The sequence below is a fragment of the Notechis scutatus genome, chromosome 6 (assembly GCF_049901735.1).
Source record: "Notechis scutatus isolate UNSWTSFEM ecotype Mainland chromosome 6, rNotScu1.2, whole genome shotgun sequence".
NCBI classification, from domain to species: Eukaryota; Metazoa; Chordata; class Lepidosauria; order Squamata; family Elapidae; genus Notechis; species Notechis scutatus.
The window spans coordinates 46526092-46551160 of NC_142014.1; the positions used below are offsets into that span (position 1 = coordinate 46526092).

Here is a 25069-nt window from a genome sequence, read left to right on the forward strand (position 1 = left end):
AATCCAAATGTTAATACACATTTAAGTAATATCTGTTGCAGATTTCTCTGGTGTATTATTTCACATTGAAATGCAGCTCAAATTAGAAGCAAAAAATCATACAATAAAGATGGCTATGGGGAAATAACATGGAAGTACAATTCTTTATACATGCAATACAGTCTTCTGGGTTTATTTGGAAGTAGCATGGGAGGACTCTTTACTAATTTCCTTTTAGCTCTGTTTTCTCTAAAACATCTTCTTCCCTCATTGCAGGCAATAACACCCTTTTTGTCTAGGCAAAAAATAATAATATTCAGCATATTTCTTAAAAAAAACAACTAATCACCTTCCATAAACAATATGGAGAAACAAAAAAGGATGACAGCTATAAATCTTTAGCTATCTATAAAATTAAAATATGGTTGTAAAAATATTTTAAAACATTAGGGAATTGTGGCTGCATCTCGAGTATCACAGCAGACCAATCATTATGGTCACACAACATATATAGGGACAATGTCTCCTATCATTTCTATTCAATCTAAACAGATCTAGCAGAGGGCATGCTCTGAGCCCCTTCCAGTGGTGGGATTCAAAAATTTTTTACTACTGGTTCTGTCGGTGGCTTGGTGGGCGTGGCAGGGGAAGGATACTCTAAAATCTCCTTTCCCACTGCACTCCAGAGAAAGGATAGTGCAAAAACCCATTCCCTCCCCACCCCACTAACCTGCTTTCCAGCTCCGTTCTCCTATGCAGGGCAACAAAAGAAGACCCAACCAATCAGCTGGGACTCGGGAGGCAGAGAAAAGATGGGGGCAGGGCCAGTCAGAGGTGGTATTTGCCGGCTCTCTGAATTATCAAAACATCCACTATCAGTTCTCAAGAACCGGTCAGAACCTGATGAATACCTCTGGCCCCTTCTGTGAAAACCATGGTATCTTGTTAAGACCCTGCAGTTATGGCTTTCCAACAGTACAGGTAGTACTCAATTTACAACCACAACTGACCCCAAAATTTCTGTTGTTGAGACATTTAAGTGAGTTTTGCCTCATTTTACGACCTCTCTTGCCACAGTTGTTAAATGAATCGTTACAGTTGTTAAATTAGTAACAAGGCTGTTAATTGAATCTGGCTTCCCCTTGACTTTGCTTGTCAGAAGGTCGCAAAAGGTGATGACAAGACCCTAGGACACTGCAACCATCAAAAATATGAACTAGTTGTCAAGCATCTGAATTTTGATCATGTGACTGTGGGAATGCTTCAACAGTTAAGTGTGAAGAACGGCCATAAGTCACTTTTTTAATGCTGTTGTAACTTCAGTCACTAAACAGTTGTCCGTTGAGGCCTACCTGTAGTACCTGCCCTACAGAACAGCATCCCTCTGAAGATTCAGATGCCCCTGACATTGTTAGCCTTTCGCAAGGCACTGAAGCCTAGCTGTTCCCCCAGGTGTTTGAGTCAGGTGGTTAGATGAGCTCTACTGCATTTCTAAATGAACGAAGTAGTTATTTTATCTTGGGTGCCAGGAGTTATATGGCATGGGTTTTGTGTTTTAATCCTTGTATGTCACCCAGAGCCACCATAGCAAACCACCATACCACATAAATCTTATACATAAAAATAAAAGTTAATTGTTTCTGCCTTTATATTTTAAAGACAAAGATTTGACTCATGAATCAGACATGAAAGCTATACCAACATTGTTACAGAAAGAATAAAAAACAGAGATTGTTTTATCTGTCCATTGTTTATTTCACTTTTCTGATGAAATCAATGATTACATTAAGTATATCAACATAAAAAGAGATTGCAGGTAGAACTCAAAAAGCTATAGTTAATACACAGTTTCAATAAAGTCCACTAATACCTGTATTTGTTGTGGTAAAAGTATAACTACTGTAGCAAAATGTAGAAAAATATAGGGGTTTCCCCCCAGTTTTGCAGAACATGTATGTAGCACAAGGGCAAAGCTCTAGAAAACGTAGAAAGAGCTTCTTTGTTCCAGGTTCAGAACACAATGTAAAGTAAGAAAGCAAATGAGATCTACCATGATTTTATTTGTATTTTTTGGCAAGAGAGTGGAAAAGAATACCAAAATTCTCTCGTACAAGGTCAGCACCATGAACTCTGCAGAATTAAGCTATTTGTCCGTCCAGGCCTAGATCTTTGGATACCAACATTGCAGTCACTGGATGCATAGAAACTTTGTGCTGCTGGAAGGCACTGATGGTTTGGTCACGTGATTTTTCGAATTTATAGAGATCCCTATAAAAAATTCCACATTAACAAAAAAAATTGTTTTAGTACTTTTGTTTTCATTATCAGTACAGTGTTCACATATGGTAATAAAAACTGTAGTCCGAACTAAGAAGGATTATATAGTTTATCTACTCCATTCAGATTATATTTGGAGTTTTGAGGAAAGTGCTGTATGATAAATAGGAGCAGGTTTACATGAACCTGTGTTAGAACTTACTTAGTTAATTTCTGCCTAATGTGGAGAATTTACATTATTTTTGTAAAATATGTATATACCACCTGCTATTTTAAAAATCCCAAAGTGGAATGATAGATAAAACAAGTTCTTAGGTAATCTAATCATCCAATATTTAATAGACTGCTTGCTTCAATCAAATGTGATCAACAGCATAATGTTCATTAATCTCCAGTAATGAATTATTTTTAAAAGCCAAAATCTCACAGCCAAATTTAACAATATTTGGGTTCTCCTATGTGATCTTATAATAACTGCTATTCTTTAGAATGTATTAATGATTTTAAGTTTTAAAATGACATTATAAAACAGCATTGCCAGCTTCATAAAAAAAGGTTAACAACTCTTGCTCCTTCAACATCCAGGTTGTGAAATTTGTATTGTTTGGTATGTGAAAAGAAATAGACTAAACAGAAGCTACTACAAATTCCACATTAAGATGGTTAATAAGGGAGTTGTATATTTGCATTATAATTCTGATACTGGTGGTTTTGAAAAAATAAAAAATGATGTTTAAGTCAATGATTAAGAAAATGGCTAAAACATTTTGACATTTTTCTTACTTGAATAACGGGCGAACAAATTTCATGCGGCCTTGTTCAGTAGCCATCTTTAGAGCTAGAGGGATGGCATCTTCCCACTTGGCTTGAATGCAGAGGCGGAGCCATCTGAAAGGTAGCGAGATGAAGTTCATTTCCCTTTTTATTGCATTCATTTATTTATATTACTATAAACTACTTAATTTTTAAACAATTATATACAAATCCTTTTTATATATAATTAATAATAATCCAGTTTCTAGAATATGCTGTTCCTAAACTGAAGTACTTTGCAAATTAAGTATAGTTACTCATATAATTTATATTTTTCCAGATATCAAGTTATTATAAAAATTTAATTGGCACAAAAGAAAAGCTTTAAAAATGATAATTTGCCCCTATCAGTAGGGTTTAGAAGAAGCACATAGCATGCAAGATGCACAAGCTGTCTTGGCAAGATATCCCTTGCATCGACATATTTTTAAAGTTTTTATCCCCTAAAGTTTATTGCACACTGGACATATGCTTTCAACTTCTCCTTAGGTTTTCTTAAAAAAAACACACACGTCAATTTGCTTTATTTTACAACAAGCATCAAATCAATCTATTGATAGTGAGACTGTTTTTCAGTGCTTCATGAATAACTAAATCAATCTGCAAAACTCCTGCATATAACATATACACAATGAATAATCAAACTGGCAATTCAAAATTTAGAATTTTAAAAACTGGCAGCACCCCCTGCAGATTAGATAATTTTAAGGATAATTTCAATGTAACATTCTTCGCTTAACAAATATAAGTGAATGACTGTCAGACCCATAGATCATTCCCCTCCCCTTTCCTCCCATTTGGGATGTTTATTCTTATCTCTTTAAATCCCATGTTGCTTGCTGAAGACCAAAAGAGGAAACTGTGGCTGAATGTCAATTGATAAATAGCTTTAAAATTTGAATTGAAGAGACTGGAAACAAAGCACGAAAGTCAGTGCATGAGGATGAAACAAAGAAAAAAAATATATAGTCCTGATATAATAATGGCTTATTTAGCCAAAAGCTTAATAGTCTAAGAATGTTTGTTGGCATCAAATTAAATAGATTAAGTCTGCAAAAGTTTCTAATTAAGCAACCGGTTTGGCCAGATATAATTCATCATTTAAAGGAGCCTAAGAACAAAACAAAAGTATCATCTTTCACCTTCTTCAAACTTCCCAGGTGTGATGCTCTCATTCTTGAACAGCTGCTTACTTCAATATATTTGTTTCCATGTGTAATTTCTGATCTCCATCATGAGAGATTTAGGTGTACATACAATAGGACTAAGTAGAAAAACTTGATTTGCAACCATTTCAATGTATTGTTTCTATATTTGCAACGAACCTGAATTTGATTTCGGAATTGTTTGTTGCATTGAAGTCATAGATTTCCTGCATTCGTCTCACATGGCTCACTGGAAGAGGATTCTATTAATTTTGAAATGGTGTGTGTGTGTGTGAGAGAGAGAGAGAGAGAGAGAAAGAAGGACAGACAAGGAGGAAAAGGAAATGGGGAAAAAACCGCAATGATATATCTTTAGTTCTAAGTAACAATGTCAGTTTCTAAGCAATGTTTCTGGAAATTCACTCATTCTATTGTAGAAAAGTGCAGTTCAGAGCAGATAATAATAATAATCATATACAACTTCATTACGCCTTTGGTCTATATTCATTAAATAGAAGCAAGAAAGTTGAGTAACCAATTCCTAGCATTGTTTCTTTTGGCATCCAATCTATTTCTAAGGCAAGACCCTCAGCTTTGCTTGTTCTGTTAGTTACCTAGCATACCCAGAGCCCTTCTAAATCAACCTCTACTATACTTAAAAAAAAGTTGGTTAATTTGTAATGTAAATCCTTGCTTTATGCTTACACAAATAAGGAAGAAGGAAACATATGGACTATTTGAACGCAAGGTTTGCCCAAGTTAATTATTCCCCATGTTGCTGAATGAAAGAATATCACATTGAGCTATCTTTTCCCACAATTTATACATTTGCATAATAAAAAAATAACACCGTGCAACTCCATGTTGTGTGCCAGTTGTACCTGTTCCTGAACCAGAGGCTGTATTCACTCATACCTTGGTCATCACTTCAATGGGTTACCGTATTGTGCTATATATGGGGTTGCCCTGGAAGAGCACCCAGAAGTTGCAGCTGGTATAGAATGTATTCGCATGGCTAGTCCTCCAATAGAGCATTTTACTCCTCAGCTACGTGAGCAGCATTGGGTCTGAGTTCAATTTAAGGTGCTGGTTATGACCTATAAAGACCTACACTGGCTTTGACCTTCCGAGTCTTTAGGAAGGCCCTGAAGATATGAACTATGTTGAGCTGAGGTAGAATGAATTCTGTTGATCATGATTTCCTGTTTTTTTAAAAAAAAATGATTGTGGATAATTTGTTTGTATATAGATAATCCTCAATTTACGACTGCAATTGAGCAAATGTATGTTGCTAAGTGAGAAATTTGTTAATCTATTTGATGACTTTTCTCGCCTCATTTGTTAAATGAATCACTGCAGTTCTTAAATTAGTAATGTGGTTGTTAAGTGAATCTGGCTTCCCCATTGCCTTTGCTTGTCAGAGTCAGAAGGTTGCAAAAGGAGATCACATAACTCTGGTACACTGCAACCGTCATAAATGTGAGTCAGCTGTCAAGCATTCGAACGTAAATCATGTGACCATGGGGATGCTGCAACACTCATAAGTGTGAAAAATTGTCATAAGTTACTTTTTAAAATGCCATTGTGACTTTAAACGATCACTAAATGAACTTGTTGTAAGTCGAGGACCACCTGTATTAGTTTTTATTTTTTTACCTGTTGTGACTTTTCCCAGAATCATTTAGACAAGATGGGTAGCCAAACAATTTGTAAACATTCAATTTTCCAAACTAATGAAATACTGTCTAAACCAGGTTCATGCCATTTTCCTTGAAAAAAATCCTTCTTTTCAATGTCTGGCTAAACACATATATGTTTGAATGACAAATGGCTGGCAACCACTTACCTCCAACATCAGGAGTGCAAGGAACTCAGTCACTTGGTGAGAAGACATATCATTTATATCAGCTGAGCTGAAAGAACCAAGATCACTTTCAGTGGCCTAAAGTAAACCAAATTGGGAAGAAATGTGAAATCCACAAGGGCAGGAATGTACAAAGGAACTCATAGTTTCTAAAATGCCAGGATCCACATTCAGAAGGATTTCATTTACTAAACCTCATTTTGGTAAATAAGGATCAAACACCAAGGACTTTTTTTTTAGAGACAAATTTTTTTTAAAGACAAGAAACATTTTTGTCTTACATACTTATAGTTATAAAGATAACAAATATCTTCAAAGACAAGATTAGAATATACTTCCTACTGAATGTGTAACTTATTCCAATTACATAAAAAAAAATTAAAGCCTTGCTTCCACATAATTATGAACAACTTTATATCATAGTATTACAGCAAGTATCTATTTCTATTGAGTAAATTTATGCAATGTCTCTCACACTCATACTATCATACAATAAAAAATATATGAAGAAATAATGTTCAAAACAGTCTAAAATAGCAGCTGATGAAACAGTATTTCAATATAAAGGCAAGTTGTCAATGACCTTGCATTAAATTCTATATTGTGAAAGTGGAAGTCAAAGTAAAGTGGAACACTTAAATAACACTTGACAAACATATAAAACGTTCTGTGATTAGAAGTCATTAACTCACTTTGATCCATCTTTGGCTCAAGGCAACACAAGCATTTGACAATGTAGTATCATATCTGATGATGGGAAAAAACAGGATTTGTTTACAAATGTAAAAGTATGTGTGTGCATGTTCATCTGCATGAAATTACATGTTTCTTTTTGACACGTCTAATGCTCTACATGCATTGTAGCAGATTATGTAATATAAAGAACTTTGCTTACAGATATGTAGAATTTTAAGAAGAATAATTCAAAAATATTTTATAGCTATTTGGTAATCTTGAATTTTGAATAATATTGGTAATATTGATTTTAATAAATGTGTTATTTTTATAGAAAACTATTCTATGTGTAGATTTGGATCATCTAAAAATGTGTACCATATTCATCTAGCAATCAACTAAATGCTCATATCAACATAATAAATAAAAGATCCAGAACAGATAATGTAGATTTAAATAAACAAACATCTTTATTGAAAAATAGCTTTAAAAATACAACTAAAAGTTCTGCCTGTAAATAAGGAGATGGGGAAAACTACTGGAGGAAAACTCTTACTCAGGTTTTACTGGTGGCATGCCAGGAGTATGCATCCATGCATTCCAGTCAACTTTGTTAAGAACATTAACCTAGAAAAAAATGACATCCTATTAACCAAAATGTGGGCAGTGAACCAAAATTACTTTTAAAGTCATATCAATTTCTTACAATGTAACATACCCCAGTTTTTTTTTAAAGTCACCAAAACAAACTAAATGCAGTTGAATATGTAAGAAATCATCAAATCTCCAGATTCTCAGATATAGATTTCACACATAATGAATAGAATACAATTTATTCATTAACAACTAAAGCATTGGTTGACTTTGCTGGATGCATGCAGGCATAAATATTTAAATAAGATATTTTTTATGCATGTAAACATATATCTTCAAAAGTAGTATTATTCTGACCTCCAGCTATATAATCCTGAATAGCATGTAAATTTAAATTACTGTGCCAATTACATCCCCATGCTGGAATCCTCATAATGACATATTTTGCTTCAACGTATTTGTCAGGTAATTTGAGCAACTTTGAAGAAATTAGTCTTTGTTGTAATTTTGGACTGCAATTTTCTTGAAGTGCCAGCTGCCAACATAACTTTATTCATTTAGTGCTTTTCTACCTGTCCAGGTATTACCAAAGTTCCTTTTATTAAATAGTGCAAGGATAAACAATTTGCTGTATCTCAGATACTAAGTGATGTTGTGAATTGCATTTCAACAATCTCTGGAGGATCACAGGCAATCTATCCACTAAAGGAATGTGGGAAAATATAGATAATATTTTCCCACATTCCTTCAATATGACCTATAGGTCCTAGGATTATCCTGTTTTAATCAATTCATTATGTATATTTATACTCATGTCTGTAACTTTTAAGTGGGTGAAATGGGGCATCTTTAGGTAAACCTTTTATCAAAGGTATCTCAAATGAAATCCATGAATCTAAAGGAATGCAGTTTGGAAAAGTTATGGAAGCTTCAGCACTATGAGGCTGCTACAGTAATGTAATCCTTATTTTCAATATTCTATGACAGTTTCCCAGCCACACTCACTACTTCACCTGCCTTCTTGGGGGGGAGGAAAGAGGAAGTTTTCTGTTGATCAGTTCAGGTAAGGAAGAAAGGGGGAGGTAGGAAGGAAGGATGGAAGAAAGGAGCAGAGAAGTAGGAAGATGGACGGTGGGAGGGATTTCCAATGCCCTTTATTAGTTTTTCATGAGAAAACTCAACAGGAAAGCTGGCAGGAAGTCATAAGTTACTCCTGCTCCCACTGTTTTTTGTTTTGTTTTTGTTTTTTTACCCAACCATGGTCATTCCGTTTCTCTGTTTAGGTAAGTAAGGAAATCTCTTGGGAAGAATATCTGAATGGATCATAGATTAAACTGTAGTTGAGTTTAAAAGATTAAACATTCACTCAAGTGGCTGCTAGGTGAAAAGGAATAATAGTCACTGGTTTCAGATGGGCAGTTCTACAAATTGGATAAATTAAAAAAAAAAGCAGACTGGTTTGTTGAAAGGACTGTGTATACAACAATTTGATTTCATATCATTCCATTCTTTTAGTTTAAATTGTTAAGTAAAATCTTGAATTATAAGAATAGCAACTAACCTTATCCTTGAAATAGGAGTAGAGGAAATTTTTCCAGTCTTCAGTCACTATACTCTTGTATGCAAACTGTTGGATGTATGCTCTCAAGAAGCCAATGAAGACATCTGTGAGAGTATGACATATATTAATCAATAGCAGAATGTCTAAGTCAGGGGTGTCAAACTCACAATGTCACGGCGGCATCATGAGATGTATCGGGACTTTTTTCCCCTTTGTTAACCCAGGCGTGGGCGGGGTCAGCACATGACACATCTGGCTCGCAAGCCGGGAGTTTGACAGCCCTGGTCTAGGTTAAAGAAGGTCACGTAATTTTAAAATAAATTAATACCTGGTCCACCAAGTAGCTGCTCCAGATGAAGCAATAAAGCAAAGCCTTTTTCATATGGAACAAAAGAATATGCAACATCAGGGTTTACCTCCTTCAGACTAGGGATCAAATTAGTTACTTCATTTGTGCTTCCAAGGTTATTAATCTAGAAAACAGTTATGAAAACAAAGAAGATTTTCTTAGCAGCGCCTCTGCTCTGCAAGCAGTTACTTTGTTACTTTATTTATTGATTAGCCCTTGAGTGCAAGCAGCTTTGACTACCTGTATGCTTTTGGGTACAATTCTTTTTTGAAAAAAGTATATTTATTCTGTTCTATCAAAGAAGATAAAATACAAAACAGAAAAACAAGCAAACAAAACAAAACAAAAATGTCCAGCACTAACAACAAAGAAAAAAGACTGGTGTACAAAGGAGAAAAGGAGACCCAAATATCAAGTATATTTGGGTACAATTCAAGGTGCTGGTAATGCCCAATAGAGTCCCACATGATACAGGGCTGAAATATTTGAGGTACTGCTTCTTCCCGTTTACATCTACCCATCCCATCAGATCTTCCAAGAAAACCATGCTATGGGTCCCATCTACCAAGGAATATCAATCTGATGGGACCCAGGAAGAGAGCTTCTGTGCCTGTGATTCACTTTGATGTAGTGGTAAAAACACTGGCCTAGACACCAGGAGACTATGAGTTCTAGTCTCATTATAGGTATGAAAGCTGGCTGTGGGACCCTGGACCAGTCCCACTCTCTAAGTCCAACCCACCTCACAGGGTTGTTGTGGGCAAAATAGGAGAAGGAAGGAGTATTATTTAGACAAGCCTGAACACTCTGCAGCAACCCGGAACAGCAAAAAAAAAGAAAAAAAAAGAAAGAAATAGAGCATTTATACAACATATTCCAACAAAATGGAAATCCACCCAACTTTATCAAAAAGTCCCTGACCACTCAACCCAATAAAGCATACATCAAGAATATCTCAGAAACCACCATCAGACTCCTACAACCACATGGAATCAGGATAGCACACGTGTCAACTAGAGCCCTTTAAAGCATCCTAAGCAAACCAAAAGACCCAACAACCCCAGAGAAAAAAACAACAACAGGAATCATCTACAACATACAATGTAACAACCACTGCAACAACCACTATGTAGTACAAATAGGCAAAAGACTGGCAGAAAGCATCCATGAACACCAATTAGCAATCAGAAGACATGATGAAAGTTCTTTAATTTCACAACATATAGACAGATGTGATCATAGTGTCAATTGGGAGAATGTGACCATCCTAAGACCAATCCAAGTCCAAAAACACCAGAGAATTTCTAGAAGCCTGGCACTGGCAAATCAGCCATCAATAGACAAATAAACATTATAGACTGTGCAAAAGGGACAATCAACCAGCCCAAAGGGGAACAAAAAGACCCAAACACCTCTCCACCCACAATCAGCACCCAGATCAGCATAGATTAACTCCAAGGTTAACATCAGACCAACAATCAAAGAAGCACACGTCAAACAGCCCAAACGAAGAATCCCTAAGACCACCCCCACCAACACTGACAGGCAAGCCACCAGAATATAAACTGACAGCAAACTGCACTCTTAACTAGTACTGATGATGTTACATAGCTGGGTGATGGAATATCTGCAAGAAAACAAGCAAGCTCAAGAGAGTGTAATTTTAACCCTGAGCTACAACTATTTTCCTTTATTAAGGAATATTATGTAATATTTGCTGCCCTGAGTTACTTATAAAGTACTAAAGACAGGATAAAAAAAATATCTAATAAATAAATAAATAAATAATTTCCCAGGGCTGGTCTTTATTCTTTTGGCATCTAGAAAGGCTCTGAAGTGTGCTACCACATTTAAGGGACCAGTAGAAATGGTAAGCCTCTTACTGAATCAGATGTATTGCTTGCATTTACCTACTGATTGTGATTGTTTTGTGTCTGAATTTCTGACAGTAGTTTTTAATATAGTTGTATGCTGTTTTTATTTGCACTTTTATTGTTCTTGTTATTGTTTTTAATTGTTGTCTAGAGTTGCATATGTTAAATGAGCAACTATAAAAACTGAATAGTCTATCCATCAATCAGGCTCTTTCCTGGCTCTTGAAGCTTTGGGCACTGTTATGTCTACCCTGCCCACATCTAGATCAGACATAAGCAATTTTTAAAGAGAGAGGGAACTTGTATGAGCTCAAAACGTTTTAACTAAAATGATTTTAGATTTTGTTCTGCAAAATATACTTCGTTTTTATTGCATTGACGTCTGGCTCATTTCCGCAATTCAAGTCAAAATAGTACTGGCTGCTACTTAAAAAACTTCAAAAAATGTAAGAAAATTTTGAAAGCTTTTCTGCCTAATATAAGGAAATTTGCATACTGTCTCCAAAATCTGACTTTTGTTCCTTAAACTGCCACTTTGAAAGTGCATTTCAGTAGCAAGATATGAGAACATACCTTCAACAATACTCATATAATGGAACTTCCAAATCAAATAAAATGTTTGATTATTAGTTTTTTCTGAATTAAGTTCCACAGATCTTCATTTTGCTTAAATATTCTGTTTGATAAAGAATTTTTCAACTTATAGACTTATGCTGCCACTTTGTGGATTTATTTAATGTAATCTATGTATTTCTTTCTCACTTTGAGTATCGAAAATGGTAAGGAAACAATAAAGGAAACATTTCCAAAAATTAAATGCTGGTTTAGGGAGAGGCAGTATAGTTACGTTTCTTGAAATCAGATGCACTTACTTTAAATGGTTAAAAAATATCTATTTGACACTTAAAATGTCTTTATTTAATACAGGTAGTCCTTGATTTATGACCACATTTGAGTCCAAAATTTGTGTTGCTAAGTGAGATGTTTGTTAAGTGAGTAAGGTGCTAAAGACTTGTTCTTCTTCCACAGGTACCAGGCTAGATGTTCCTGGTGTTGTGTTGATACATGTATTGAATTCCCCCTGGATGCTTGGGGAGTTTAAACCGGTTTTAGGTGGATTTGCATTATTTGTTCTATTATTTGTTATCTATCCAGGCTCATGTGTCAAGGGAGTAATATTATACATTTAAATATTCCATAAACCAATAATGCACTTACTGTGTTTTGTAATTCTCGCCAGCCTCCTAGAGCCTGGAAGTGCCTGAATTGTTCTCCAAACAGCCGACCACCAATTCTGCGTTCTAGATAAACAGTATGCCCCTCATTTAGCCTAGAATATGAAACAGATAAACGAGTATTTTTCGATAGACCCTTAAACAAGCAACAATTCTTCAAACATTTGGATTTCACCTACCAAAAGTGTTCCCAAGTCTTGTTTGTTACCAAATTCCCTGTCCAGCTATGAGAAATTTCATGTGCAATAACCTGAAATGTATAAAAATGTATTGTGGCTTCTTTAACTCAAAGAGACAACAAATAGGAGCAAAATCATGTTCTGTTTTACTAGTTAATGTCTGCAGCACCAAGTACAGAAATTACATGAAAGAGAATGCCATCAACTGTATGTAGCCAAAAGAAGACTAATGTTTTTCCAATGCTCATATAATCTCCTAAATCTCTTAAAATGTGCTTCAGTTGTAAATTTCTGTATCAAATTCTATAGAATAAACCTTTGCCATTTTTCTTATTAATATGTATTGAATAATTTTGAACTAAATAGGTAACATTGATTATCTGAAGCTATTTATGAAGTTTTGAGCAACCCATTTGCATTTCATAGCATAAGTGTATCCTCATAAATCAGTAAATTTAGATTTATACTTACACTGGATAATGATCTGTCACCAGCCTGCACAAACAAAATAATTTAATTAAAACTCTAAATTCATACCAGACAAATAAGTTTTACAATATTATGGTCTATAATTTGGACAAAAAAAATAGTTTACAGGTAGTCCTCGACTTACATCAACTCATTTAGTGACTGTTAAAAATTAGAACAGCACTGAAAAAAGTAACAGGACCATTTTTCACATTTACAATCATTGCAGAATCCCCATGACACATGATCAAAATTCAGACACTTGGCAACTGACTCATATTTATGATGGTTGCAATGTCTAGGGGTCACATGACAGCAAAGTCAATGGGGAAGCCTGGTTCATTGAATGTTGTTCTACAACCATGCTGCTAACTTAACAATTGCAGTGGTTCACTTAACTGTGGCAAGAAAAAAATATAAAATTGGGCAAAACTCACTTAACAAATGTCTCACTTAGCAACATAAATTTGGGAGTTAATTTTGGTACCTATATAAAGACATATCAAAGACAAGACAATTTCGCAAATGAAATGGGGTCAAAGTGATTCAATATTTTGTTCTAGGACAGGGGTCCCCAAACTTGGCAACTTTAAGACTTGTGGACTTCAACTCGCAAAATTCATCAGCCAGCATAGCATAGCTGGCTGAGGAATTCTGGGAGTTAAAGTCCACAAGTCTTAAAGTTGCCAAGTTTGGAGACCTCTTTTCTAGGAGATGCGATCCATAATAAAGTCAAACTTACTAATAAAGTAGGAGTTACAAAAGTGAGGCAGGGATTCTCCATACCACCATATGGAAATGATGGGGGCAATACCAACAAGTCATATTGACCCCAGACATAAGGACCTGCCAGATCTTCTGCTATTTTCAGCATGGCTTCAGCCTGAAACAAGAGTGAGCAAACCAGTGTTTAATTTTTAACGTAAGTATACAGAAGACAAATAAATATACCAGCAAATATGGCTATTATCATTATGCAAGTAACCCACCTCACCAAATTCATAAGCTGATTTGTCCACCAGTTCCTTTTCAGCCCACACCAAAGTTCTAGGGCCAATCACTCTGTAGAACAACATTCAATTAGATAAATGAAGAATACTGTTTGGATTTCATTACTATGCAAGACAGTATTAGCTAAATTGTATTAACTAGAGCAAATGAGTTGCAGGGAATAACACTGAAATGCAACAGTTGCTAGGTAATTGTTTCAGTTATTTTTGTTCCTAATTCTGTTTCTTGACTAACCTTCCACTCATATACTGATCACCACAGAAAGAACAGGTATATGCCTCACTTTCTCCTTCACCTCTTGCCCTTAGGCATGTGGATGCCTCTTACCAGCTGACAGAACTGCCATTTGCAATGAGAAAATGAAATCTGATTCCTCCCAATCAGCTGACCAGGTGGCTGGTACCTGGCAGGTACAGCTTCATTGCCTGAGATGTGTCCAGTTGAGAAATCAGACAGGCTTTTTCCAGTGATCCAGAGCCACAAACAGCTACTGAGGATGTAGGATGCTTAAATCTCCCCCCCTACCACCCCACCCACTTAACCAGCATTCAACTATATTATCCTCACCTGCTTTCCAAGGCACCAACTACTAAAGCAACCAGATAACTGGGTATTGGAACCTAACACAGAGGAAGAAGGAAGTAAGTTCTTAGGAAATAAAACAATAATTACCACAGACCTATATGTTTGACAGTTTAAATTTAGAAGGCTGCTTGCTGAAGAAAACTCATTCACATACAATATGTCATGTGAATACTCTTACATTTTGAATAAAACGGAATATCTTCCTAGATGGGTCTTCTGGATCAAGCAAGTCTCCATCTCTCTTGGCACTCATAAGAGCCACCAGCTCACTTGGAACAGATATCTAATTAAACACAAAACACATCTGAAATTTATATTCAATATGATAACACTTTTCCTTTTAATTAAAATGCTAATTCTGCAACAGTGCAAGTCAGAAATTTGTTATGTGTTATGCATACGCTCGCATCTCCTTCCAGATGCTCCCCTCTACATCTTGCTGTTTTCAGCTTTGATTCTATTGTACTACATCATCAACAGCTCATTGAAGCTAAATTAGATATAAACATGCACCTCAATTATATAAGCTTATAGTAAATGTTTCATTATCTAGCATTTAACAAGAAAACTAAGTGCACAATTTTAATTCAAATAAATTATTTTAAGTGTAACCATTACAAAAAAGAGCTATTTAAGCAGACAAATCCTTTAAAAATGTATCATCCATGCATTTAGCATATACAGATGAAGGCTTGAAATATAGATATGTCTTTTATACAAGGGTAAGTCTTGGCCAATTGTAGTTCCCTCATACACTAAAACCTACACTGTATGTGTATTTAGGGGTAGAATGTCTTGCCAAATGGGTAGAAATATGGCCATTTTAGCAAAAGTAGCAAGAAACAGTGGAGTTGCAATTACAGAGAATGCTGAGGAAAACAAATTATCTGTACCTATAGTAGCCTGGTTTCAGACTTGGCTTCCAATGGGATTGTCTATCTGTCTGCTTATCACTTGTGAATGACCTCAGAAAGGATTCAGAGGAACAAACAAAATGACTCTCGTCTTTCAGGATTTCTCAATGGCTTTCAATGATGTTAACCACAGTATTCTCTGAACTGTTTGCAAGGTCTGAGAGTTGGTATTATGCAACAGTAGTTCTGCTTTCCATTTGAAAGATCTTTCAGTCAACGGTGGTATGGGGAGAAGGTTGGGTCCTTCATCCATCTGTTATATCCAGGGCTTCTTTCACCTATATCAGTACTGTCAAACTCCGCCTCATGGACTGGATGTATCACGCGCTGGCCATGCCCACACCCAGTTTAGCGAAGGGGGGGAAAAGTCCTGATACGTCACGTGATGCCACTGTGACAATATGAGTTTGACACCCCTGACCTATTCTATTTAACATCTACACAAATATGCTAGGATAGGTCATCTATAATTTGAGATGCATTATTATCAATATGCTGATGATATCCAGTTGTACTATCTTCTTTGATCTAGAGGCAAATGTAGTAGACGTCCTTATGCATGAAGGCTGCTAGGGTCAGGATAGAGAAAAACAGTTTCAAATTCAACTCAGGCAAGCAAAGTGATGACTAATTTAGAATTCTGCTAATTATAGGACTATGCCATTTATGATTCCCAGGTGCACAATCTAGGGATCCTTTTTGACTAGAATCAGGAGAGGCCTTGGATCAGCTTCGGCTAGTACTCCAGATGTGACAATATATGGAACAGGATACTCATGTAAGTATCATATCTAAGGTAGGATTAGAACTCACAATCTCCCAGTTTCTAGCCTGATAACCACCATACCAAATAGGCTTTTATTTTCTTATTAGACTACTGTAATTTGCTCATTATGGGTTGCCTTTGAAGACCACCTGGAAACTTCAGTTAGTTCAGCAGCTTGTGTGCTTATTGGACAATCCCAGTACTGCTTTGCACTGGTTGCAATGATTTTCTTAGTGCTATTCAAGTGCTAATTGCCATCTATAAACCTTGGGGTCTGGCAAATGTTAATATACGATAACAGACATTTTTAAAAAAAATCTTTAATCAGAAGGAGCAAACATGACAATATGTAATACTAGGCTTTCAACCGTTAGAGAGCTGAATAATTTAAGTGGCTTTTGAGTTGTTGCTATAAAGATTTGTTGACTGTTGGACATATTTATGTATGACATTTATTACTTGTCAAACAACTATAAGAAATTACTTTTCTTCTTTTGTCCCTTTTTATTAATATCATCCCATTTAAAATAATTTCCCTACTCATCTCTCGGGAAAACCCCTATGCTCAAAAAACATTCATGCAAAATGTAAACAATACTGCATCTAGTTATGTTCTGTTTATTTTTCTTTAAAACTCACTTTTCAGACTTGGGTAAATTACCTAAAATTGGGTAAAAGTGATTTTTCTTTGGGTATGTTATATGAACCCATCAGCTAATTACAACAGGGATATTTAAATCAGGACTTTCTGATAAGCAATTTTGATAAGAAAGGAAAAAGTTTGATATGCATCACTTAAAGCTTAGCTCTTTAAAGCTATAGAACACTGGAAATTTCTAACTCCAGTAACAGGTAGGGACAGCATATCACAGATTTTCATAAAGGTAATTCTTTATGTAATTTGCAATGCAGCAAACAGGATGATTTGAGTAATATCTATATATTGCAAATTATCTGCTAATCTCAGTACTTTTATGTGGAAAGGTAATGACATCATTTTGGAGGCATTTATTTAATGCTCCTTCAGCACTTTTTACTTCCCTCCACTTCTTTTCTGAGAAATCAACCACAACTTTTTTTTTTAATGTTTGTGGTTGATTTGTTCATTCTGCAAACCAAAATGACAAACTTGAGTCTAAATCAGTTTTTCTCAATCTCAGTATCTTTCAGACCTGGGAACTTTAGCTCCCAGAATTTCTCCAGTCAGCATTTTAACATGGGTGAAATGGGTCTTTAAGATCTTAAAGTTGCCAAGATTGAGAAACATTGGTCTTAACCATATAAGTAATGTACACCAAAGTAACTATCCAAACTTTACAAACAGAAGGTCAACATTTGGTACCTGGCAAGACTAACAGAGACCATTTGAATATTTTCAGTGTTTAACTATTTATTTCCTCAAATAAGTCTCTCTGGCAGAATCTATGCACTTTTGAAACATATCCTATACTAATTCCGTTGGGCCAACCTAGTACAAAAGGAAGGCATTTCTGCAACATGAAGTACTTACCTATTAGAGTCTTGGGGAATAATTTAATAAAAGATGCTTCAGAGTATGCAGGAATATGAATGTAGCATCCATTTGCAAGTCTTTAAAACTATCAAAGCCCCATCTTTACCCAGGATCATACAGCTGATCTCTGCAGCTGCCATGTGATCCAGGGAAAAGATCTGGATGCTTCAAAGAGTCACAGACAGTTTCACAACCCTTTGCTCTCCAAAGCACCCTTTCAGCACTGACCCTGAAGCACTAAACTGCCTAGTACTTACCTCCGCATAATATGTTAACTTCACAGAGGGGGTATCTTGGCAGGGGAGAAGAGCTCTGCAATGAATAGCCTAATGAAGAGACAAGGGCACTGATTAGTTCTTATATAGATAGTGCAGCAAACCACTAAGAGTATGGCTAATATACAGGCAGTCTTTGGGTTACAACTATTCATTCAGCGACGGTTCAAAGTTACAACAGTGCCGAATGAATGATATTTACAACAAGTCCCTGCAGTTCCAGTTGTCACGGCATCCTTGCTGTCACATGACAATGTACAAAATTCTCTGCTGACTTCCCACAAGCAAAGTCAATGGGGAAGATGGCAGGAAATTGGAAGTCACAATCATATATAAAGCGTTGCTTATTGTCAGCAACCAGAACTACAAAATTTATAGGTTAAAAAAAGCAAGATAGTCATATTAGTGTATCATATAGTTTACACACCTCTGAATGTTTTCATTAGATAATTAACAATTATACATAGGTCTAACAATATAAAACTTTATTGTGCTATTATACTTTATAGCTTATTTTTTTCTGTATTTTTTGATAATGTATACATTTTTGTGTTTTGTTCCTTTTGCTTTATTTCTGTTATTTTAAAAAATTATATCTATACAAAATAAAAAAGGACTACTGGAACTGCTGTTGCCAAATGGTATGGTCACATGACTTTGCACTTTACAATTGCATAGCTCAGCAATGGAAAATCTGGTTCTCATTGCCACTGTAACTTGAGAACTACCTGTAAAATGTTTATTCTATACTACAACGCAGCATAGTATCCAATTCTTGCATAATCATATCCAGTCTCAGTTCATTCAGGCTCAAATAACTCAATTATACATCTACACTTTATTGCGTCTCATTCAGTAGACTCCTTTCTAAACTTTATGTTCTTAGGCAATCTGAAATTTGGCAGGCACATGGGAAGTAGCTCAGTAAGATTACAAAAATGCATGCCATACATTTGTACGTACCTGAGTTATAAGCAGTCTCAAAAATGACTGTGCTGTGAAGTGTCCAATCTGAAGTTGCACAGTATATATACAAATCAGAATGTGTAAATTTATAATTTAAGATGTGTGTAAAGCCCTATAATTCATCTAAGTATGTTAAACCAAGCATTAAACTCCGTATGACAACCAAGCATGTCTTTACCCACAATGGCACATCTCCTGTATATTAGGATGTATTAACAACATACTATATGCACGTTTAGGAAGTAAGGCATTCTCAGACTTTTATCAGGCAGTAAGATCAGTAGCACTTACTTATGAGACATGTCGCTAAAGCAACCTACTCACCTGACACTGACTAAAAAGAAATGGATGTCTTTTCCCTGATGTCTGCTCTGGAGTAAACCACTGGAGTGCTGAAGACCTTGGAGAGGTTTCAAAAGAGATCTCCACAATCACATCTTGTCCCCTGCAGATATTTGAATATTTAGACTGGGAATATCACATAGACTTTCCTAAACCATCCCTCAAACCTCAACTGTAACAAAGATGAATACCTGCTGAAAGACCTTAGTAGTTTGTGGTCCACCCACAAAGCAAAAGAGTAAGAAAACTTTATACGCACAATAGAACATGGAAAAAAATTAAGTTACCAACTGGAAAAATAAAATAAAAAAACAAAACCATGCAGTATCTTAATGGAAGCAGTTGTCTATTACATTTTTAAAACAAATCAAAATAATTTTATAATGTGCTGCTCAACAATTATAATCAGTTGCTGAGTCCTATTCGCCTGAAAAGAAGCCAACAACAAAGTGAACCTATCAAATACCAAGATTAATCTTATATCATGAGACCCCAAAGAAATTCTCAGAACAGGTATCAAAAATATTTTAATGGTTATTGACAAAGAGAATGTGAGCAATATTTCTTCTGAATATGTGGGCAAAGAGCCACAATGTACTTGTGCGAGTCTGCCCACATATAACTTACTAAGAGTTCAACTTACTCTTATGTATTATTCTTATAATGCACACCTACAATGTTGATTTTTTAAAATTCGTAGCACTTTATTGATTAAAGAAGAAAACATGCTCCAGAAATCACCAGATTGACAGATACTGAGGACTCTAGTCTTTCTACAGTATGTTTTAATTAGCTGCAATACACTTTCTGTATTGGTGTCTTTGGTGTCCAAAACCTCTTAAATAAATCTGAGTTACAATAACAAATAAATGTTCTAACAATAATGAAAATATTCTGGAAGTGGAAATGAACCACCCCCTCTCTGGTAGCACAGCTTAATTCTGGCATGATGTGTCAAGTTTCTGTAGAGGGTGTGGTTGAAAATTTTTGACATCCCATTCTTCTGCAGCAGGGTCACCAAGAAGGACAAACAAGAATAATTAGCAAATGGGTGGTGTTGAGAAAACAAGTATCCCTGATTTTAAAATTGGAAGATAAACTTGTGGAAATGAATTTGTCCAGCAGTGCATTCCTCCTGATATTACTCATCCTGCAGCTGATTTCTGAGGTTTTTCCTCCATTACTTTCTGTTTTAGAAGTAGGGAACCAGCCCAATTTTCAGAAAGCAGTCTTCTAAGTTCTTTTGCCTCCCAATCTACAATTTGCAAGTGGATTGCTTTACCAAAAGTTTTATAGATTTGTCTTTTCTTTCTCTACTTTTCAAAATATTTTAAAACTTTATTTCTGGAAACTTGGGTTTTTATTTATTTGTTCTATTTGCTGCCTATCTCACTGTAAGGCTACCCTAGACTGCTTTTTTTGAATGAAGAACATTTTGTCCCTAATAAAAGATCAAAAGTAAAGTCTTTGGAAAGATGTGCTAGATTGCAAAACAAAAAGAGAGGATTGTGCAAGAGAAAGCCAAAAACGTCTTGATGATTTTAATAATTATAAGACTGTTAAAGATAACATACAATATTGTGCCCCACCTAATAATATTTATAGTACTAGAGTTATTTTACTCATTTTTTGCTCCACCTTTATTATTTCTATAAATAACTCAAGGTAGCAAACCTATGTAATTCACCCTCCTTCTATTTTCCCCACAGCAACCACTCTGGGAGGTTGGTTTGGCTGAAAGTACTTTGAAAGTTCATAGTCACCCAGCCAGCTTTTATGCCTAAGACATGACTAGAGCTCACAGTCTTCTGGTTTCTAGCCTGGTGCCACAAGACCATAAGCCTAAATTGGCTCTCAGCATTTATAATGCCGCAGTATTATTTATTCAGCAAGGGCAGGGTCATAAATACACAAGTCCTAAGATCAAGCTAATAGCAAGATAACTATGATATGAAGATAAAAATGCATACTTCCTCAAGTGGAATGGCAATGTGATTTCAAGTGGTGCTCCTTTGAAGCTGTGTTGTTGTCCAAGAACAAACTGAGCCACTTGATTGTTAACAATCACTTTCTGTATTGTTAGGTCTTTGGTGTCCAAAACCTGTTAAATAAATGTGAGTTACCATAACAAATAAATGTTCTGACAATAATGAAAATATTCTGGAAGTGATAATTAAAACACTTAATATTTTACTTATTATTAAAATTCTCCAAAAGGATCAAATGCATGTAATGTTAGGTCCGCTCAAGTCTTAAAACTGATATAAGCTTTCTTTATAAGGCTGCTTAACAGTGGTGGGATTCAAATTTTTTTACTACCAGTTCTGTGGGCGTGGCTTGGTGGACGTGGCAGGGGAAGGATACTGTAAAATCTCCAGTCAGAGGTGGGATTTGCCGGTTCTCTGAGCTACACAAAATTTCTGCTACTGGTTCTCCAGAACTGGTCAAAACCTGCTGAATACCACCTCTGCTACAGTACATAACCATTCCTACTCTCTGGCCCATTTTCTCCTTTTTTATATAAAAAGAGGATAAAACATTTAGCTAGTGAAATGTGTATTTTGTGCTGTGTTTCTTTCACAAACTGTCACGCAAGACCTCAGTCTGTTCCAAGAAAAATGGAGAGAAATTTTGTTTTCAGCTTAGAAGCAGAGTTGGTCAAAGACCTGCCTGGAAGTTTATTCCCCACAGCAAGACCATCCCACATTCCTCCATGAAGAACTATACTTTGACCTAGCAGAAAGCCCTGGAAGGATTATGCTTTTGCAACATCTGCTATCAGGGAGATAAAAAGCAACTTCCAAGAAGCCTTAAAATTTTATTAGTGCTAGCTCAGCACATTCATGCATTAAATTGTACATTACGCTTTCACGATATTGTGTGTGAGCCACCATGCATGGTCATCCCTCCAAACCCCTCCTTTAAACGTACTGCTCTACGTTTACACAGTAAGTCGTAGGGACACCACGTCCCCTCATGTAAGGAAATCGTTATTTTAATTCAACTGCTTAAAATAGAAGCTAAAGAAAACCTTACACCCAATCGCTCCAATGCATGCATACTTAAGGAGCAAGATCTCTATCAGCAATCACTCAAAGACAGCTTCCTGGCCCATCAAGAGGAGAATTTTAAGTCCGGGGGGATTGGGGTCGTCCTTTATTTCTTCTTCACTCGACCCCGAATTCCCGGGCAATTCTGAACGCTGAAGCCCAACGCAGCGCGAGAGAACCTCCCCTCTCCCCAATTCGAAGCCCCCCACGGAAGGAGCGGCGTTACCAGGGAACTCAAGTTGTCCCTTTCCGACCGCACGGTGAGGGCCGCGGTGCCCCTCAGCGATTGGCTCTCGAAGTCCACGCGGCAGCTCAAGTAGAGATGGTGAGTGCGGCAGGCATCTGGAGCAGCGAAGGAACTCGGGTCCCCCTCAGCCATGGCTGCAGCACACAGTTACACATTGGGCGGCTCAGGGCGACGCTCGCTATTTAATGAACTCCTTAAGACCCGCCTTGTGGGCTGAGGGTCCCCTCCTCATTGTGGGTGGGCTCAAGGAGGACGCTGGGAGTTATAGTTCTTCACGAGGTCCAGCGCTCATGCAACTAATGGGAAACAGACTGCTACTCCCATGATGCACGACAGCCAAGTAGCTTCTGGATATCGATCAAGCAACCTATTAACCTATTACCAGTCCGAAACTTTCAAGGAAAGCAATTTAAGTGGACAGAAAGCGACCTTTTCACCAGTACTTCCTCGTTAGTATAGTGGTAAGTATCCCCGCCTGTCACGCGGGAGACCGGGGTTCGATTCCCCGACGGGGAGATGCAAGTTTTTTTTTCACCGTGTATTTCTTCCAAATCTTAATAGAAACCGAGATAGATCTTCAGATACAAATGATATGTGTTTTCCAGTTTACAGCAACAGCCAGTAATTTAGTATCTTTCAATATTGTATATTTCTTCCAAATCTTAATAGAAACCGAGATAGATTTTCAGATACAAATGATGTGTATTTTCCAGTTCACAACAACAGCCAGTAGGCTAACTTACTATCTTTCAGTATTGATGTTAATAAGCCTACATGATGCTATTCTTGCAAGGACCACTTCGTCTTTAAGCCAGCCAATTAAAAGTTTAAAGAGGAGTACCATCGATATCGTTTTAGTTGTTGCTTAAAAATAATATAAGGAACTTACTGGGACTGTTTTAAGCTTGGAAATACATTTATAAACACTGAAATCTGACCATGGACTAGATTTCAGACTTGAATACAAAATGAAAGTTTTCCCCTTTGTCTGCTATGTTCTGTCTTGCTTTCCAGTATATCATTTAACCTCTTTGAAGTCAAGAAGCCGAGGTGCAGTCGGCCAAACATTAGCAATTGCTGGTGCTGCTACTTACTATACTTACATCATAGACCAGTGTTTCTCAATCTTGGCAGCTGGAAGATAGGATACATTGCTTTATTGGCCACGTGTGATTGAAGACACAAGGAATTTGTCTCTCGTGCATAAACTCTCAGTGTACATACAAACAACAGAGCGATAAGTCATAGATCATAAGATACAAGCAACTGATAAATCATAATACACCAATAGGAGAAGGTAGTAGGAAAGAAGAAGTGAGAAAGATGAGAAGATAAGATGAGAAAGATGACAAGATGACAAGAACAATTAACCAGTGGAACACCTTGCCTTCAGAAGTTGTGGGTGCTTCATCACTGGAGGTTTTTAAGAAGAGGCTGGACAGCCACCTGTCTGAAATGGTATATGCTTGAGCAAGGGGTCACTAGAAGACCTCCAGGGTCCCTTCCAGTTCTATTCTGAATTAGTAATTTGGTGAGACTATTAATATTTTATAAAAAATAGGAAAGGTGGTCAGAAATGAAACATAAGCTTTTGTGCTTGTGTTTATTTATTCATGGACAGAAAACCTTAAATGCAGTGTTCACGGCTTTGTGACTTATTTATTTAACTTATATGCCACCCATCTTGCTTAGAGGCAACTCTTGGTGGTTATAGCAAATAAAACCAGCAGAATAAAACATTAAAATAATAAATATTAATATTAAAATTATCTTAATCAACAAAGATGGAGAGGAAGGGAGCAAGATGCATACTGAGAGGAGTTGGGGTCTTACCTCAGTCTATTAACTGTTTCTAGTATGCTGCATCTTGGCCCCAGGACAATATGTTAATCTTATATTTTTATACAATCCTCAGGTTATCTACCCACTCCACTAGATTTATTAGGTGGAACTCAGGAATTGTTCCTTGGTAGTGGTCCTTATCTTATGGAATGATCTTCCTCTTGGCATAGAGTTGGCCCCAATTCTGCTTGTCTTTAAAAAGACTGTCAAGACCTGAGTTTTCCCCCAGCCTTTAGGTCTGCTGGAGCCCAGATTAAATGACAGTTATTGCTGTTTGGATCTCAATTTGATTTTTTTAATTGCTTACAAGTTTATGCATTGTGGTTTTGTATTATGTTTGTTAGGATTTTATTTTTTTTTATTTTTTTAACAACTACATAGAGTCATCTTGGTTGAGTTGGACAGCCATATAAATATCCTAAATCAATAAATAATTCCAGTTCTAAATCAATTCCTGAGCAGTCATTCTTTTTAAGTAGTAAGGAATGTTTTATACTCATCTGATTTAATAATTCTTTCTTCAGTATATTGAACAGCATTTTCAG

General features: G+C 36.3%; 1 protein-coding gene and 1 non-coding gene across 2 annotated transcripts; one reads left to right on the forward strand and one right to left on the reverse strand.

Annotated features, from left to right (window-relative positions):
- Positions 1 to 1713: 1713 nt before the first annotated feature.
- On the reverse strand, positions 1714 to 23025 carry LTA4H (leukotriene A4 hydrolase). Its single transcript, XM_026694029.2, has 19 exons — positions 22662 to 23025; positions 21356 to 21486; positions 19368 to 19488; positions 18060 to 18128; positions 14788 to 14892; positions 14592 to 14644; positions 14003 to 14075; positions 13756 to 13896; positions 13017 to 13040; positions 12546 to 12616; positions 12350 to 12461; positions 9237 to 9381; positions 8909 to 9012; positions 7310 to 7380; positions 6771 to 6825; positions 6061 to 6156; positions 4395 to 4477; positions 3040 to 3144; positions 1714 to 2247 (listed from the first exon to the last, which is right to left on the reverse strand). Exons 1-19 carry the CDS (start codon positions 22812 to 22814, stop codon positions 2118 to 2120), a joined length of 1842 nt encoding a protein of 613 aa, XP_026549814.1. The 5' UTR covers positions 22815 to 23025; the 3' UTR covers positions 1714 to 2117.
- Positions 23026 to 23126: 101 nt separating this feature from the next.
- Positions 23127 to 23198, forward strand: TRNAD-GUC (transfer RNA aspartic acid (anticodon GUC)). Its single transcript has one exon. It is a non-coding gene; the product is annotated as a tRNA-Asp (tRNA).
- Positions 23199 to 25069: the final 1871 nt, after the last annotated feature.